The following is a 16,878-nucleotide window of genomic DNA, read 5'->3' as shown; positions in this document are numbered from 1 at the left end:
TTTAATTTTTTAAACACCATTTTTAAATCAGAAATTAGAGATGAGTTATTAAAACTATTATGTTTAGAAATGTGTTGGAAAAAATTGCTCTCTGTTAAACAGAAATTGGGGAAAAATAAACAGGGGGGCTAATAATTCTGACTTCAACTGTATGTGTGTATCACATATGCATAATAAATAAATATAATGCACACAAGTATTATGTCAAAACAAACATTTATTTTGGATGTTTAATCGTGATTAATCTTTGCCCAGCACTACTAAATATTTAATAACTAATAAGATTGAATATATTTCTAACAAAATACTTAATCTCCTTTACCTTGTCAAACTTTAGATTATTTGTTTCTCCCAGATATTGATTAGTGGGCTGGAAGACGACTCTATAACCCATCTTTTCTGGCAATCGTCACCTTAGAGTTATAAAACTCTATCTGACATTTTTGTCAAAGTTGAGTTATTCACATATTCATATTAAATGACAACTTATTTACATTATGGGATGTTTTTTTATAAGTTGTTTACATTTAAAGACTTTTTATTTAAAAAACAAATGTTACACACATACTGTTTGCTATGGAATGCAAAAACTTTGCAGCTCAATATCTCAAATTCAGAACTCAGAGAGAACCTTATAACTTCAAGGTGACGAAAAACACTAGTTTGTTCTGGATTTTTGTAGTTTTTTTTTTTTTACATGCATTTCCTATTTAGAGTTTTTCTTTATTATATAAGCAATGTCTTATTTGGTTGTCATACTTTTTACGAAACGAGTCAAGGATAAATATTATTTAATGATCACATGTCTCCCTCTGCTGGTAAAGAGGAGAAACAACATCACTTCTGCTACAAAAAAACTTTTGTTTTCAACGTCATCTGTCCTGTCGACAATTACACTAATTATAATGCATGTCATACGAATTTAGTGAATAAATGAGAAATAAAAATGATTAGGGAAGACGCAAAACAAGGCAGAATTAGAGCAAGGTGCTATTCTTCTTTTTTAATATATTATTATTATTATTATTGTTGTTATTATGAAATACTAGTATTAAGTAGAAGTAATAATAATAATAAGACTACACAAATGCACATATAAAACAACATAAAACATTATTAAATGATTATTATTAATATTATTATTAATTAGAAATCATCCATATTTATTATTATTTCTGATATACACACAAACTTAGTCTATGCAAAATGTAGGCTACATACATAATAACATAATATAATTATAATAATTAATATATAATAAACGTATTATTATTATTATTATTATTATTATTATTATTATTATTAACAATAATATTATACTAATAACTTATTCCCAGAGATGGGTTGCAGCTGGAAGGGCATCCGCACCGTAAAGCATTTGCTGGATAAGTTGCTGGTTCATTCCACTGTGGCGACCCTGGATTAATAAAGGGACTGAGCCGACAAGAAAATGAATGAATGAACTATAACTTAACCAACACTATCTGTATATAACTGATTTTAAAAATAAAAATATTTATATACATTTCCACAGTTCAAAGCAAATAGAAGAAGTAAAACATCTCAGGTTAAATTTACGACGCAACTAAAGTTGAGCTACAGCAATTAAAGTGGGCGTGGCTTAAAGTCACTACCAAAATATCATTTTAGACATCTTTTAACATTATATGTCTATATTACATGTGATTTTTTTTATTCAGTCATGTTGTTTAAGAGATGTCTCTTCAGTTTACCTCTTATGTAAATTAATGTAACTCGACGGAGGACTGTCTCAAAAGTGTTTTGTTCTTTCAAAACCTCGCCACCTGCATGAATATTTACTGTAGCCTATGTCTGGTTTCTATGCAGGTATCTAGGAAGCACCGGAGCTCCACCTTCCACGTGTATCCTCCGCAGGAACCGGCGGAGATGTGACGAGGGTAAAACAGACCGAAACCGGCGGACCTGAGAGGGAGAGACAGGTAATTATTTCAACCATGACGTTATAAGATTATATGGTATCAGAAAAGGATATCGTTTAACTTTTTAACGCTGCACTTCGGCATTTGCTATTATTTTAATACAATTTACTTCATAGAATATAATTATTAATATTGAGGTAAAGTTGGTTTTATACACACATTCGGACTTTCTCCTTTATAATAGAATTTTATAAAAGTATTATTAGCAAATCCTAAATAGTGAAATCATATTAGCAGCCAGCGACTATCAAAGCACTTCACTGTCAAATAGTTAAATGGTGCTAATGTTGTTCTGAAGTCATACTTGCATGCGATTTCAGACCGAATATTCAAAGTACCATGATAAACAATATAAAGAGCGTCACAAAGCGTTCTCTGAACGAATGTACTAATACAGTGGTTCTGAAACTGTGGTACTTGTAACACTAGTGGTACTTGGGCTTCCTTCTAGTGGTACACGGAGGAATCAAATATGTCATATGTACATGCTACATTTATTTTTCAAAAAATATAAAAAAATGATTTATATATGAATATGATGACATATTACCTATGTTTCCAGGTGTTGATAAATAGGCTACTAATACTTTACAGGAGTTTTTTTTTCTTTAACTTTTTAAGAACAGTAACCTTTCATTTTTAACTTTTAAGAGCACATTTTAATTTAAATGTTAACGTTTTTAGTCAGTATTTACGCTGCTGTATTACAATACTGGTCATTATGGTGGTACTTGGAGAAACTATTTTTTTATGAGGCGGTACTTGATGAAAAAAGATTGAGATCCACTGTGCTAATATAAAACCTTACCTCAATCACAAACAAACGTTATAAGCCTAACATTCGAAAAGGATGTCGTTTACTTTAGAGGTGCACTTCGACATTTGCTATTGTTTTGCTATTATTTTAAGATGGTTTTCTTGATATAATAGCCTATAATTCCTCTGGAGTGGATGCTCAGAATTCAAAGTACACAGTAAAATGCAGGGTTCCACACACTTCATTCCTGTTGTCCCAAGACAAATAAGGTTAATTTAACACTTTTAACAAATTTATGTGGATTGGACATAACAAAATTAAGTTATTCCATTGACATCTTAAGAACTGCGTTGTTTAAGCTTATTTTCAATAATTAGTTTGAATGTGCAAATAAATTATATATATATATATATATATATATATATATATATATATATATATATATATATATATATATATATATATATATATATTAGTTTGAATGTGCAAATAATATATATACATACATATATATATATATATATATATATATATATATATATATATATATATATATATATATATATATATATATATAATATTATTGTACTTTGAATATTTATTTAAATAAATATTTATTTATTTATTTTTTATTTTTTTTTGAGTGTAACACTGGTACTTTGTGGTACTTGTTGAGGAGGTCTTTGGGGTTGACGAACAAGGTGAAGTCCTTTTAAACCTGTATTTGCAGGGCAGTTTGCACCATTTATGAGACGTGTGTATTTTATTGTTGTTGTATAAGAAATTTGCTTTGAATTAAATTTTATTTTTATTTTATTTGTCTAACCGGCCTACTGTAATTTATTTAAATAAATGTCCCATTATGGTAGCCTTCATCATTACTATTGAATTCTGTGATTTTTATTTTTTGTCTTTTATTTAGGATTGGTTTTGTGTTTATATTTTGTTCATATTATAGTCTTACAAGTATAGAATTTCTTTCTGCTTTTGTAGGAAGATGGCAGATGAACCGTGCACGGCGGACAGAAATGTGGAGATGTGGAAGATCAAGAAACTCATCAGGAGTCTGCAAGCGGCGAGAGGGTGAGAGAGATTGACTGCTTTCAAAGTTAAACATTTGGTTTATTGTTTCATACATCATGTCTGTTTTAACACAGATAAATCATAATGACTTTCATACATTTAATCATGATTTATCATTACAGAAGACACCCAGTGTAACAATAATTTAAGTAGCAAAAAAATACAAAAATAAAAAATGTATATATATATATATATATATATATATATATATATATATATATATATATATATATATATATATATATATATATAGCAAATTTATTAGCCCTCCAGTGCAATATTACTTATTTTTATAATATTTCTCAGATGATATTAAATGGATTAATGAGTTTTTTTGCAGTATTTCCTGCAGTATTTTTTCTTCCGGAGAAAGACTTGTTTTTATTTTGGCTAGAATAAATATAAATATAGAATAATAATAAATATTATTAGCCCCCTTAAACAATATTATTCTTTGATTGTCTACAGAACAAACCACTGTTATACAATGACTTTCCTAATTACCCTAACCTGCCTAAATAACCTAGTGAAGCCTTTAAATGTCATTTTAAGATATCTTGTGATCATGGCAAAGATAAAATAAATCATTTATTAGAAATGGGATATTAAAATTATTATGTTTAGAAATGTGTTGAAAAAAATCTGCTCTCTGTTAAACACAAATTGGGGAAAAATATGAAGTATTTAAAACTGAACAGGAGTCTAATTATTCTGACTTTAACTGTATTTAAAGTTAGCTTTGTAACTGATGCAGGACCCAAAATGTCTTCGACCCACACACTCACACACACACACACACACACACACACACACACACACACACACACACACACACACACACACACACACACACACACACACACACAAACACACACACACACACACACACACACACACACTCACACACACACACACACTCACACACTAACACATACACAATTTTAACAATTAATTATTTTTAACACATTTAACATAATGAATATGCAATTGTCAAAATTGGAGTTGTCGAAGGCAAGACAAATCCCTCTTGTGTAATTAAATTATTTTTCAAATGTTTTCCAGAGTGCTTTTTAACGGAGATTTCCCCCCCACACATTTTGAAACATAGAAGTTTTAATAACTAATTTCTAATAAGTAATCCATTATGTCTTTGCCATGGTGACAGCACATAATATTTTACTAGTAATTTTGCAAGATACTAGTATTGTAACTATGGAGACACTGGGAGCGGACTTACAGATCCAAATGCAGGTTTAAATAAGAAGGTCAGTTAAGCAATGGTCAATACAGGGGCGAACATGTGTATGAAGGCAATCCAGAGCCGTAGTCAGTAACACAGGCAGATGATCAAAAGATAGGTGGCAGACAAGGATGAAGAAACTACAAAGCGAGGAAACGTGGAAAGACAAACCAGGAAACCGCTTTGTAATGTTCGAGGATAAAACAAGACTCGGCCCTGAATGAATGAAGGAACATTAGGTGCATATATACATATATATATATATATATATATATATATATATATATATATATATATATATATATATATATATATATATATATATACATTTATACAACAGTTCTGTCTGGTTCTCGAATCTGATTGGCTGATTGCCATGATATATTTAAGTAATATCAGCACCTGTACAGCCTCTTTACCCTTTGTGTATTACTCCGCCCACATACAGCCAGCAAAAAGCAGACACTACAGATCTAAAGTTTAAAAGATGCACGCTCAGCTGTTTAACTGTCAGCTTATCATTTGAATCCAACGCGGAAGAAAGTAGTTCCTTATACAAAAGGGTTTTTGAGACTCTCCATGTTTGATATTGTTTTTATATACATAATTATGCCGTCAAACTGTTGTATAAACGCAATATCGCACAAGTAGCAGTGTGATATGGCTGTATATCGGCACAAGTGGGGGCACTAAGGCACTCGGCCAGCAGCCTCGAGCCAACGCACGCCTCCCACCAGTGCCGATATACAGCCATATCGCACTGCTACTCGTGTGATATTGCTCATATATATATATATATATATATATATATATATATATATATATATATATATATATATATATATATATATATATATATATATATATAGTCCTTGTAATCAGTGTAAATGAGCAGCGGCTGTGTCTGTGTACAAGTGTCCAGAGTATTGTCAGCTGTTATCAGTGTTGATGAGCGCAGGGGTTTCTGGGAGTTGGAGTTTGCTTAGCGGTAGTCTCCCATATAGGAAACCCCGCTGGCAATCGGCAAAAACTACAGAAAGTAATCGCCAGCAGAGACAACTCCACTGGCAATCACAACAAGTATTCAGCTAAAAGTGACATTTAAAGGTTTAAATAATTAGGCATTGCTCAACAGTGGTTTGTTCTGTAGCCAATTGGGGAACAATTCTTTAGAAGTTTTAATAATATTGACCTGAGCAGTTTTTTTATATAGAAAAAACATGTATTACAGCCAAAGTAAAAGTTTCTCCTGAAGAAAAAAATTAATAGGACATACTGAGGATAATAGGAAATGAGTTGCCGATGCCTGCGAGATATTTGGCGTGCTAAATATCTGGAGCTGTCGGCGATTCAAATCATGCCGTGTGAATTAAGTTTTGACTGAAAATAACATCGGCGATCGCCTACAGCCAATGAGAGAGCGGCTTTCACTTGCGTGTGCGTGTGTGTATACCTGCTGCAGGCCAGTGGGAGGCTGGGGGAGAAGTTTAAAGCGCTCTTTTTCGGTTTATTTGGACCCACGAAATGGAGGAAAAACTAGTGGAGGTTTGACAGGACTCAGGAGCAACCGTGTCTGTTTGACGTTTCATACAGAAAGAAATTAGTTTATTATCAACATTGAGGAGAAATGGCTAATTCCCTTTAAACCCAGGTGAGCAAATATGTACATGTTCTACCCCATTAAAGGCTTCTTTCTCATTATGTAGTTAATAACAAAAGATATACGACGTGTTTTTGGCTGTGAGACGTAGTTTGGACGAAGTTGTCGGCGATTCTTCCTATAGTAAAGTCATGCAATGTGAAAGTCCCTGTCGCCGATCCATCTTGCAGTGTAAACAAAGCAGCGACGAAACGCAAACCCAGATAGTCAAGCAGTGTGAAAACATCTGACACGACAACTTTAAAAATCATGCAGTCTGAACTCGGCATTAGCTGCTTCAGTCCAACATCTACATTAGCAGGAGGATGAAGATGAAACCAGAGTGGACATTTCAGCAAGACAATGATCCAAAACACAGCCGAGCAAACTCTCAAATGATTTCAGAGAAAGAAAATCAAGCTGTAGAATGGCCCAGCCAATCACCTGACCCGAATGCAATAGAGAATACAAAATAAAGCTCAGATTTAATAGAAGAGACACACAGAAGTATTACGATTTTAACACTCTGCTGAAGTCTATGAAAAAACTCACACCTGAGCAATGCATGTGACTTCATTCTCCATATGAGAGGCGTCTTAAAGCTGCCATCACCAGAAAAAGCCTTTTGTATAAAGTATTAAACACGTTTCAGTAGTGCAGCACTTTCTCCTTGTGTCATTCCATTGTTATTACACATAACTCATGTTTCAGATTGTTTTTGTTTTATTATTATGTCTGTATTGTTTGTGTTTTTGTTATCCAAATCTGGATCAATTCCATGTCAACAGCTCTTTTAGAAAGATTATTCCCAGGAAAAAAAAACATGATGTGTTTAGTACTTCAATACATTTTACTGCTGTATGTATAAACATGTTTGAATCGCAAACGCTGCACTTTAGTGGTGTTATTTAGCTTAATCCCTCACAGTAAAGTATGAGCAATAGTAATGGGGATTGCTGCTTTAGTAAACATCAGTAATGACTAGTTCCTCCAGCCGCAGGTCTGGGCAGCTCTTGTGGTGTCCGAGACTTGTGTTTAGATGCTCTGCGTGTGTGAGTGTGTGAGAGTTTTGATTCTCAGCGAGTCTCAAACAGGTGTGTTTAGTAACTCATTATAACTATAATTATTCATTAAACAGTGCAGCTATTGTAGGCTCAGGACACAGCCGGGATTGTTATTGACCAGCTTGGGCTGGATTTGAACCTACAACCTACTTTTTTTGACAGTCAGTGTGTTGTTAGGAGTTTTGAAATGAAAGATATGCTTGCTTTTCATTGGGGCTGAAAAAAATATGAGATATTGTTGTTGAGTTTTGCGACAAACGCTACTTTTATTAGCTATGTTTTGAAATCATTTATTTAGTTAATGATATTTAAATAAAAAGAAAAACACTTTTTCAGATCTAATCTAGACCTAAACAACTGTCAAGGTGCCAACGTGTCATTAAAACACTATGAATGAGTGAAAACTTCTGCAGATATTCAGATTCTGATCGGCTTTTCTCCGCTATTAGTGTTTATTTTTAGCTCTAGGTTCACCTTTGGGCCGCTCCAGCCAATAGCAGAACAGCTACTACAGGGGAGGCGGGGCTAAAGATAGCAAGGCCCCATCTGATTGATCAAATTTAGATAAACAGTTATATATTAACACTCATGTCTTTGATAGGTGTATTGCATATTCCATTATCAATACTTTTACAATATGTTGCGCAGCCCTACTTTCCACACTTTATTAATTTGTAACGTTTGGGCTGAGCGATATGACAAAAATCTAATATCATGATGTAAGTCAGCACATATTCAAATAGCAAAATATAATATGATATAGTACCATTTCTGTAAATTTAATTAATTAGAAGTTTATATGACCACATATAAACAAAATCCCAAATCACGATTTAAGTCGTCTCATTTTCCGATAACGATATAGGTCATGATGATATAGTACCTTTTCTGTAGATTCATTCATTCATTCATTTTATTGTCAGCTTAGTCCCTTTATTAAACCGGGGTTGCCACAGTGGAATGAACCGCCAACTTTTCAAGCACATTTTTACGCAGAGGATGCCCTTCCAGCAGCAACCCATCTCTGGGAAACATCCATACACATTCACTCACACACTCATACTCTACGGACAATTTACCCTACCCAATTTACCTGTACCGCATGTCTTTGGACTGTGGGGGAAACCGGAGCACCCTGGGGAAACCTACGCGAATGCAGGGAGAACATGCAAACTCCACACAGAAACGCCAACTGAGCCGATGATCAGAGGATCGAGGACAGCACTACCTATTGCGCCACTGCATCGCCGTCTGTAAATTCAGTCAATTAGAAGTTTATATGAACACATATAAACAAAATCTCAAATCACGATATAAATCGTCTCATATTCCGATAACGGTATATATCATGATATAGAACCATTCATTCATTTTCTTTTTGGCTTATGCTGTGTTCTCACTGGACGCGGAAGAAGCGTCAAGCGCGAGTGATTTACATGTTAAGTCAATGCAAACGCGCGAATAGACATCCTGCGGTGTGATACGTGTGAATGGCGCATCACAAATGATTTGCGCAAATATCGTGACGCGATATGCGTGGCGCGAATTGAGCGTTTTGCACGTTTGATGCGCTTAATGCGTGTTTAGCGCAAATCACTTGAGTTCAAAAATCAGAACTTAAGTAGACATTAGCGCCGCGTTAACCAATCAGGAGCTTGCTCTTGTGGGGGCGGAGATTGTGATGTAGCGGCTGTTGTTGGTGTCCCGGGGGAAATCCTCCAGCCGACACCGACAACAGTTCATCGAACTGGGCTCGGCTCAGTCAGAAGCCTCCATCATTTAGGTTGTTTCTGGAGTTTATGAGTTCACAGAGCTGGATGCACCTCTGAAAGGATCTAGTGGACTCAGACACAACCCTAAACGTATCAACGCTGTTTTTCAGCCTTCATCAAGCACATAAACACTGTTATTTTCTCAATAAAATCCATGTTAGCTATTTAGCAACGAAGCTACACCGGGCAGACAGAAGCCCTGCCCATCACGCAAATCCGCATCTGTTCTGAAGCGGATTTGACACACGAATGAAACGAGTTAACTCAAATGTTTACGCGGCTATATACGCGCGAATATCTCAATTTATTCGCTCGTTCTGCATCTGGTGTGAAAACAGCATTAGTCCCTTTATTAATCAGTGGTCGCCACAGCGGAATGAACCGCCAACTTATCCAGCATATGTTTTATGCAGCGGCTGCCCTTCCATCTGCAACCCAGTACTGTGAAACACCCATGCACACTCATTCACACACAAACTTATACACTATGGCCAAATTCATTCATTCATTTTCTTTTCTGCTTAGTCCCTTTATTAATCAGGGGTCGCCACAGCGGAATGAACCGCCAACTTATCCAGGATATGTTTTACGCAGCGGCTGCCCTTCCAGCTGCAACCCAGTACTGGGAAACACCCATACACACTCAATCACACATACACTTATACACTACGGCCAATTTTATTCATTCATTTTTTTTTCTGCTTAGTCCCTTAATTAGTCAGGGGTCGCCACAGCGGAATGAACCGCCAACTTATCCAGCATAAGTTTTACACAGCGGACGCCCTTTCAGCTGCAACTCAGTACTGGGAAACACCATACACTCTCATTTACACACATACACAACAGACAATTTAGCTGACCCATTTCAACTACAGCGCATGTTTTTGAACGTGTCTGGGAAACCGGAGCACCCGGAGAAAACCCATGCCAACATGGGGAGAACATGCAAACTCCATACAAAAATGCCAACTGGTCCAGCTGAGACTTGAACCAGCGACTGAGCCCCCCCCCACCTCAACTAAATGTTATATATTTAAAATTTCCTCTTGGATTTTCCTGTTTATTAAAATTATATTTAATATTTTTCCCGTACATATTCATTTCGGCGTACTCGTTTTTGCACTGTAATCTTAAGTTTTTTGATCACTTTTTATTTTGAAGGTTCATTTGCTGAATTTAAGTTACGTTGCATCTACATGCCAACCAATTCTCTACGGCCAATTTAGCTTTTACCCATTTCAACTATAGCGCATGTGTTTGGACTTGTGGGGGAAACCGGAGCACTCTGAGGAAACCCACGCGAACGCGGAGAACATGCAAACTCCACGCACTCAGCCGAGGCTCGAACCAGCGACCTTCTTGCTGTGAGGCGACAGCACTACCTACTGCGCCACTGCATCACCCTATTTATTTATTTATTCAATAATTAAAAACTAAACTAATTCATTAGATTATAAGTAGACTGTAAGGGTTGGGGTTAGGGTTAGTGTAAGCTGACATGCACTTGCAAGGTTTCTTATAGTCAGTTTAATGTCTGTTGAAGGAGCAGCATCAGCAGATATTAAGCAGAGAGTCCAATAATACTCAAATGGACCATCAAAATAAATTGTCACCAGTTGTTTTATTAGATTCGTTCCCGTTTTGGCTTTGGTACTGACTAATCTAATGTATATGTGCAAATATAATATTGTAATCAGCCTATAAAAATATTCTAAACTCATTCAGACTGTATATTTTAATATTGCACAGTCCTAATGTTAGTATATTCTGTATCTATGAGCTTTATATCAAGGGTGAGACATACATGGCAGTGTGTGTAAATGCGTCATTGGCATGAGTGTTTATTTGGCACGCATGCTTTCATTCTGTTATGTTGAGCGTCTCAACAGACCTTCATTCAAGGGTAAAGCTTGTGTGTGTGTGTGTGTGTGTGTGTGCAAGACAGGAGTGTTTCATGCTCACAAGCACATAAAATAGTTGTCATATAATGTTGAGTAATGAATCCACATCAGCAACTGAATCTCTCTGCCCTTCATGCATGTGTGGGTATGTAAATAAACTGGACTGCCTTGTGTTTGCTCGGTGTTTTGGTACCCTGATTCCTATTCAGAGCTCGGTGTGGACACTGTAAACCGACCGTTTGAAGTTAGGAGTGTGTGTATGTGTGTGTGTGTGTGTGTGTGTTTGTGTGTGTGTGTGTGTGTGTGTAAGAGAATTCTAGAAATGCCACTTTTCTCAGCTGACAACACTGACGGCTTTGACCTCTTGGTGTCTTTCTGACTTTGAACCATGATATAGTGAGATGACCATCTAGGCGCCCTTAAAAGGTGTCATGATACTTCATAACATGTATGTACATGTAAGTGTATGTATGTACATGTAACATGTAACATGTAACATGTAAGACGATGCCAAAACAAATACAGTGTTGCAATAAGAAAACAATGTTGGGGAAGGTACTCTAACACAGTCTTTAATTATTAAATAAATAAATAGGGCGATGCAGTGGCGCAGTAGGTAGTGCTGTCGCCTCACAGCAAGAAGGTCGCTGGTTCGAGCCTCGGCTGAGTGCGTGGAGTTTGCATGTTCTCTGTGTTCGCGTGGGTTTCCTCAGAGTGCTCCGGTTTCCCCCACAAGTCAATTGAATTGTAAGCTAAATTGGCCGTAGTGTATGTGTGTGAATGAGTGTGTTTGTTTCCCACTGATGGGTTGCAGCTGGAAGGGTGTCCGCTGCGTAAAACTTATGCTGGATAAGTTGGTGGTTCATTCCGCTGTGGCAACCCCAGATTAATAAAGGGACTAAGCAGAAAAGAAAAGAAAAATAATGATTGAATAAATAAATAAATAAAACTATCCAATAAACAAACAAATAAATAAATAAATCTATCTAATAAACAAACAAATAAATGAATGAATAAATAAATAAAACTATCTAATAAACAAACAAATAAATGAATAAATAAATAAATAAAACTATCTAATAACAAACAAACAAACAAATAAATAAATAAAACTATCTAATAAACAAACAAATAAATGAATAAATAAATATATCTAATAAACAAACAAATAAATGAATGAATAAATAAATAAAACTATCTAATAAACAAACAAATAAATGAATAAATAAATAAATGAAACTATCTAATAACAAACAAACAAACAAATAAATAAATAAATAAATAAAACTATCTAATAAACAAACAAATAAATGAATAAATAAATATATCTAATAAACAAACAAATAAATGAATGAATAAATAAATAAAACTATCTAATAAACAAACAAATAAATGAATAGATAAATAAATAAAACTATCTAATAAACAAACAAACAAATAAATAAATAAATAAAACTATCTAATAAACAAACAAATAAATGAATAAATAAATAAATAAAACTATCTAATAAACAAACAAATAAATGAATAAATAAATAAATAAAACTATTTAATAACAAACAAATAAATAAATAAAACTATCTAATAAACAAACAAATAAATAAATAAATAAAACTATCTAATAACAAACAAATAAATGAATAAATAAATAAAACTATTTAATAAACAAACAAATAAATAAATAAATAAAACTATCTAATAACAAACAAATAAATAAATAAATAAATAAAACTATCTAATAAACAAACAAATAAATAAATAAATAAATAAAACTATCTAATAACAAACAAATAAATGAATAAATAAATAAATAAAACTATTTAATAAACAAACAAATAAATAAATAAATAAATAAATAAATAAATAAATAAATAAATAAATAAATAAATAAAACTATCTAATAACAAACAAATAAATGAATAAATAAATAAAAAACATCTTTATTGAATGTCAAACCAACTGAAAAACTTAAAACACTTTATAATAAAAGAACTATTCAGACATTTTGCTTCTGTTTGTTTGTTTATTTATTTATTTATTTTTAATGCACTGTCAGCAGCAAGCCTGCCTTCATGATGAAAACTAAATGCAACATAGGCTCATTCTGAAAACGTAGCCCATGAATCATGTAGCCAGAGGTATGTATGGCTGCGTTTCATCTCTAAAACAAACGCTATGGGGCGGTGTTACGCCGTTCGTTTTCATGCTTACCAGCTGACCACTTACCGCTGTGTGGACAGCTTTTCCGCTGCTACCAGTTTGTCCAGTAGCTCGCCTTGAGACTTGAGACGCAGAGGGTTCGAGTCTGCCAAAGAATGGTTTCAGAAATCAGGTAAGACAAAAACAGAAGGCAAAAAATAAAATAAACAAGTAAATGACAGGGTGAGAATGTGGTCAAATCTGAAAACGTGGTAAAAATCAGGCGAGGGCATTTCTTTCTCTGGATTGCTCTTGGGTTTAGGGAAGGCGTTGGGTGGGCTCTGGTTAATCAGTGCTTTTGAAAACAATATTGGTTGGGTTTGGGAAAAGAGGAGGGTGGGTCAGTAGATTGGTCAGTCAGTCAGGCAGTCTGACAACAACGAAAAGCACAACAACTAATAAATATTAGGGTGAGAATGTGGTAAAAATCTAAAAATGTGATAAAAAAAATCAGGCGAGGGCTTTTCTTTTTCTGGATTGCTTTTGAAAACACTGTCAGTTGGGTTTAGGGAAGTGGGTGGGCGCTGGTCAATTGGTGCTTTTGGAAACACTATTAGTTGGGTTTAGGGAAGGAGGAGGGTGGGTCAGTCGATTGGTCAGTCAGTCTGTCAGTCGACAGCGACCTCTGGTGGATTACGCAAGAACAGCAGGTGCTAATGGCACTCGTGAGAGAAATTTTAAATCTGAACAAGCGCACACAGCGCCCTCTAGTGGATTCCCGAAAACAAAACTTGCAATTACCTCCTTGGACATATTTGGCGCTCTCCAGAAATGGGTATATAATCAGAATGAACCTGGGTCTGAATATTCTGATATTTAAATATTTATTTATTTGTTTATTTTTATTTATTTATTAATGATGTTTTTAATGCAATGTCAGCAGCAAGCCTGTCTTTATGGTGAAAACAAATAACCAAAGTCATACAGTTCACAATAACCTACTGTATATTGGACATTTAAGATTCATTTAAGGCATTAAAATTCATTCAGGTGATACTTTTTTAAATATCAGTTAAACATTTCCTTAAATAAAAACATGGTAAATTTACATTACAAACAGTGCTGTTCAGAAAACTTTATTGGTGTTTGACAAGTGGGCGAGCTGTTTTTTTTCTTTTTTTTTTTTTTTTACTAATTAATAAATAACCCTCTTGAGCCCTGTTAAAATCTGTATTTAAAATCTGTATTTATTGGCCAGATCACAAGTGAGCGATGTGACATACACAGGGGTGAACTGTGGCTGAAACCTTTTTAAACTTGTCCACTTTAGACCATCTCCAGAGGCAGCTTAAAAAACACGTCTGCTGTCTAGACGATCATGTGGTTAAGAGCATTCAGACGGCCACTAAACACCACCTACTCTCTCTACACATAGTGGACCATTTCTTAAATGATACAAGATGTGTTGTTGAAGTGCACTAGCCAGACAGGGGTTTAAATTTAGTTGTATGAAGTTGTAAGTTATGTTTAATTGCAAAATATGTTGAACAAATATATTTAAAAAACTTAGGAATGGCATTGATTTGCCACTTTCAGAACAGAAACCTAATTTGGTTTTTGTTGTCTCCTTTTGTCAAAGATCTGCTTATTTCACAGTTTTAGATTAAAAAAATCACTCGTTGCGTGGCAAAAGTGTGTGAATATAACAACCCAGGCTCATTCTGAAAACGTAGTCTGGCGGACGTTTCTAGAGCCCACGAACTACGTCCCGGAAGGTACGTATTTGTGCAGTTTTTGTTTTCGCAAATCCGCGAGAGGCCGCTGTGCGCGCTTTTTCGCATGTCGAATGAGTGCCGTTATCGCGTAAACACACAAGAGGCTGCTGTGGAACCACTGTACGTCCGACTGGCTGAATGATTGACTGGGCAACTGGTTAATCGGCCGACCCTCCCTGCTCCTCCTTCCCTAAACCCAAGCAGTTTTACTGAGAAAAGCCCTCGTCTGATTTTTACCACGATTTCGAAATTTACCACATTCATAGCCTGTTATTCACTTGTTCACCTTATTTTTTGGATTCTGTTTTTGTCTTACCTGATTTCTGGAACCGCTCTTCCCCGGACACGAACCCGGTCATCTTTGACATGGTCAGCTCCTCTCTGCATCTCAAGTCCGCCGACGTACATGACGAGCTAACCGGACAAACTGGTTGCGGCGGGAAATGCATAGTCAGTGGTCAGCCGGCAAGCGCGGAAGGGAATGGCGTCACACCGCCCCGTAGCATTTGCTTAAGAAAATGAAATGCAGCCATACGTACCTCCAACTAAATAATTCACGGTCTCCAGAAACGTCCGCAGGACTATGTTTTCAGAATGAGCCTGGGTTGAAATATAACCAGCCATGAGTTATTTTCTCCCTTTGTTCATGTCATCAAAGGGGAAAGCTCTGCCCACTAGTGACCAGTGATGGGAATAACGGCGCTATAAATATAAACGGCATTACTAACGGCGTTACTTTTTTCAGTAATAAGTAATCAAATTAATTACAATTCTTCCGTTACAACGTCATGACTGTTACTGTCAATAAAATGTGCGTTACTATAATTAAGAGCTCTGAAGTGGTTTCCCCTTAAAAGAGGTGGTTTGCCATCTCCAGGTTGGAGGAAAGTCCTCACCCCAGGTGGAGGACTTTAGGTCTCTCAGGGTTTTGTTCACGAGTGAGGGAAGGATGGAACGTGAGATTGACAGGTGGATTGGTGCAGCAGTAATGCGGTCGATGTATGTGGTAAAGAAGCAGCTGAGCCGAAAGCCAAAGCTTTCAATTTACCAGTTAATCCACGTTCCTACTCTCACCTAAATGTCATGAGATTTGGGTCATGACTGAAAGGACAAGATATCGGATACAAGCGGCCGAAATGAGTTTCCTTCAAAGGGTGGCAGGGCGCACTCTTCTGGATAGGGTGAGGAGCTCTGTCACCCGAGAAGAGCTCGGTGTAGAGCCACTGCTCCTCCACATGGAGAATAGTCAGCTGAGGTGGCTCGGGCATCTGTTTCAGATGCCTCCTGGATGCCTAACTAGGGAGGTATTCCAGGGATGTCCCACCAGGAGGAGGCCTCGGGTAAGACCCAGGACACGCTGAAGAGATGCTGGATGTCTCTCGGCTAGCCTGGGAACGCCTTGGGATCCCACCGGAGGAGCTGGTGGAAGTGTCTGAGGAGAGGGAAGTCTGGGGTTTTCTGGGAAGACTGCTGCCCCTGCGACCCGGCCCTAGAAAGTGGCAGAAAATGAATGAACGAATATAGCGTTTTTAATGCGAGCAGCTTTT

General features: G+C 35.8%; 1 protein-coding gene across 2 annotated transcripts in view; it reads left to right on the top strand.

The window, feature by feature from the left end:
- Positions 1-1,850: 1,850 nt before the first annotated feature.
- Positions 1,851-16,878, top strand: part of etf1a (eukaryotic translation termination factor 1a) — a 29,104-nt gene continuing 14,076 nt past the window's right edge. The window contains 2 exon segments of one of the 2 annotated variants that reach the window (NM_001111171.1): positions 1,851-1,961; positions 3,712-3,801. In NM_001111171.1, the coding sequence (NP_001104641.1) occupies positions 3,716-3,801 (86 nt within the window). In that variant the 5' untranslated portion in view covers positions 1,851-1,961; positions 3,712-3,715. 2 annotated transcript variants of the gene reach the window in all.

The sequence above is a fragment of the Danio rerio genome, chromosome 14 (genome assembly GCF_052040795.2).
Source record: "Danio rerio strain M-AB ecotype USA chromosome 14, GRCz13ab, whole genome shotgun sequence".
NCBI lineage: Eukaryota > Metazoa > Chordata > Actinopteri > Cypriniformes > Danionidae > Danio > Danio rerio.
The sequence above is the reverse complement of the archived record's forward strand: the minus strand, read 5'-3'. Positions and strand labels throughout refer to the sequence as shown.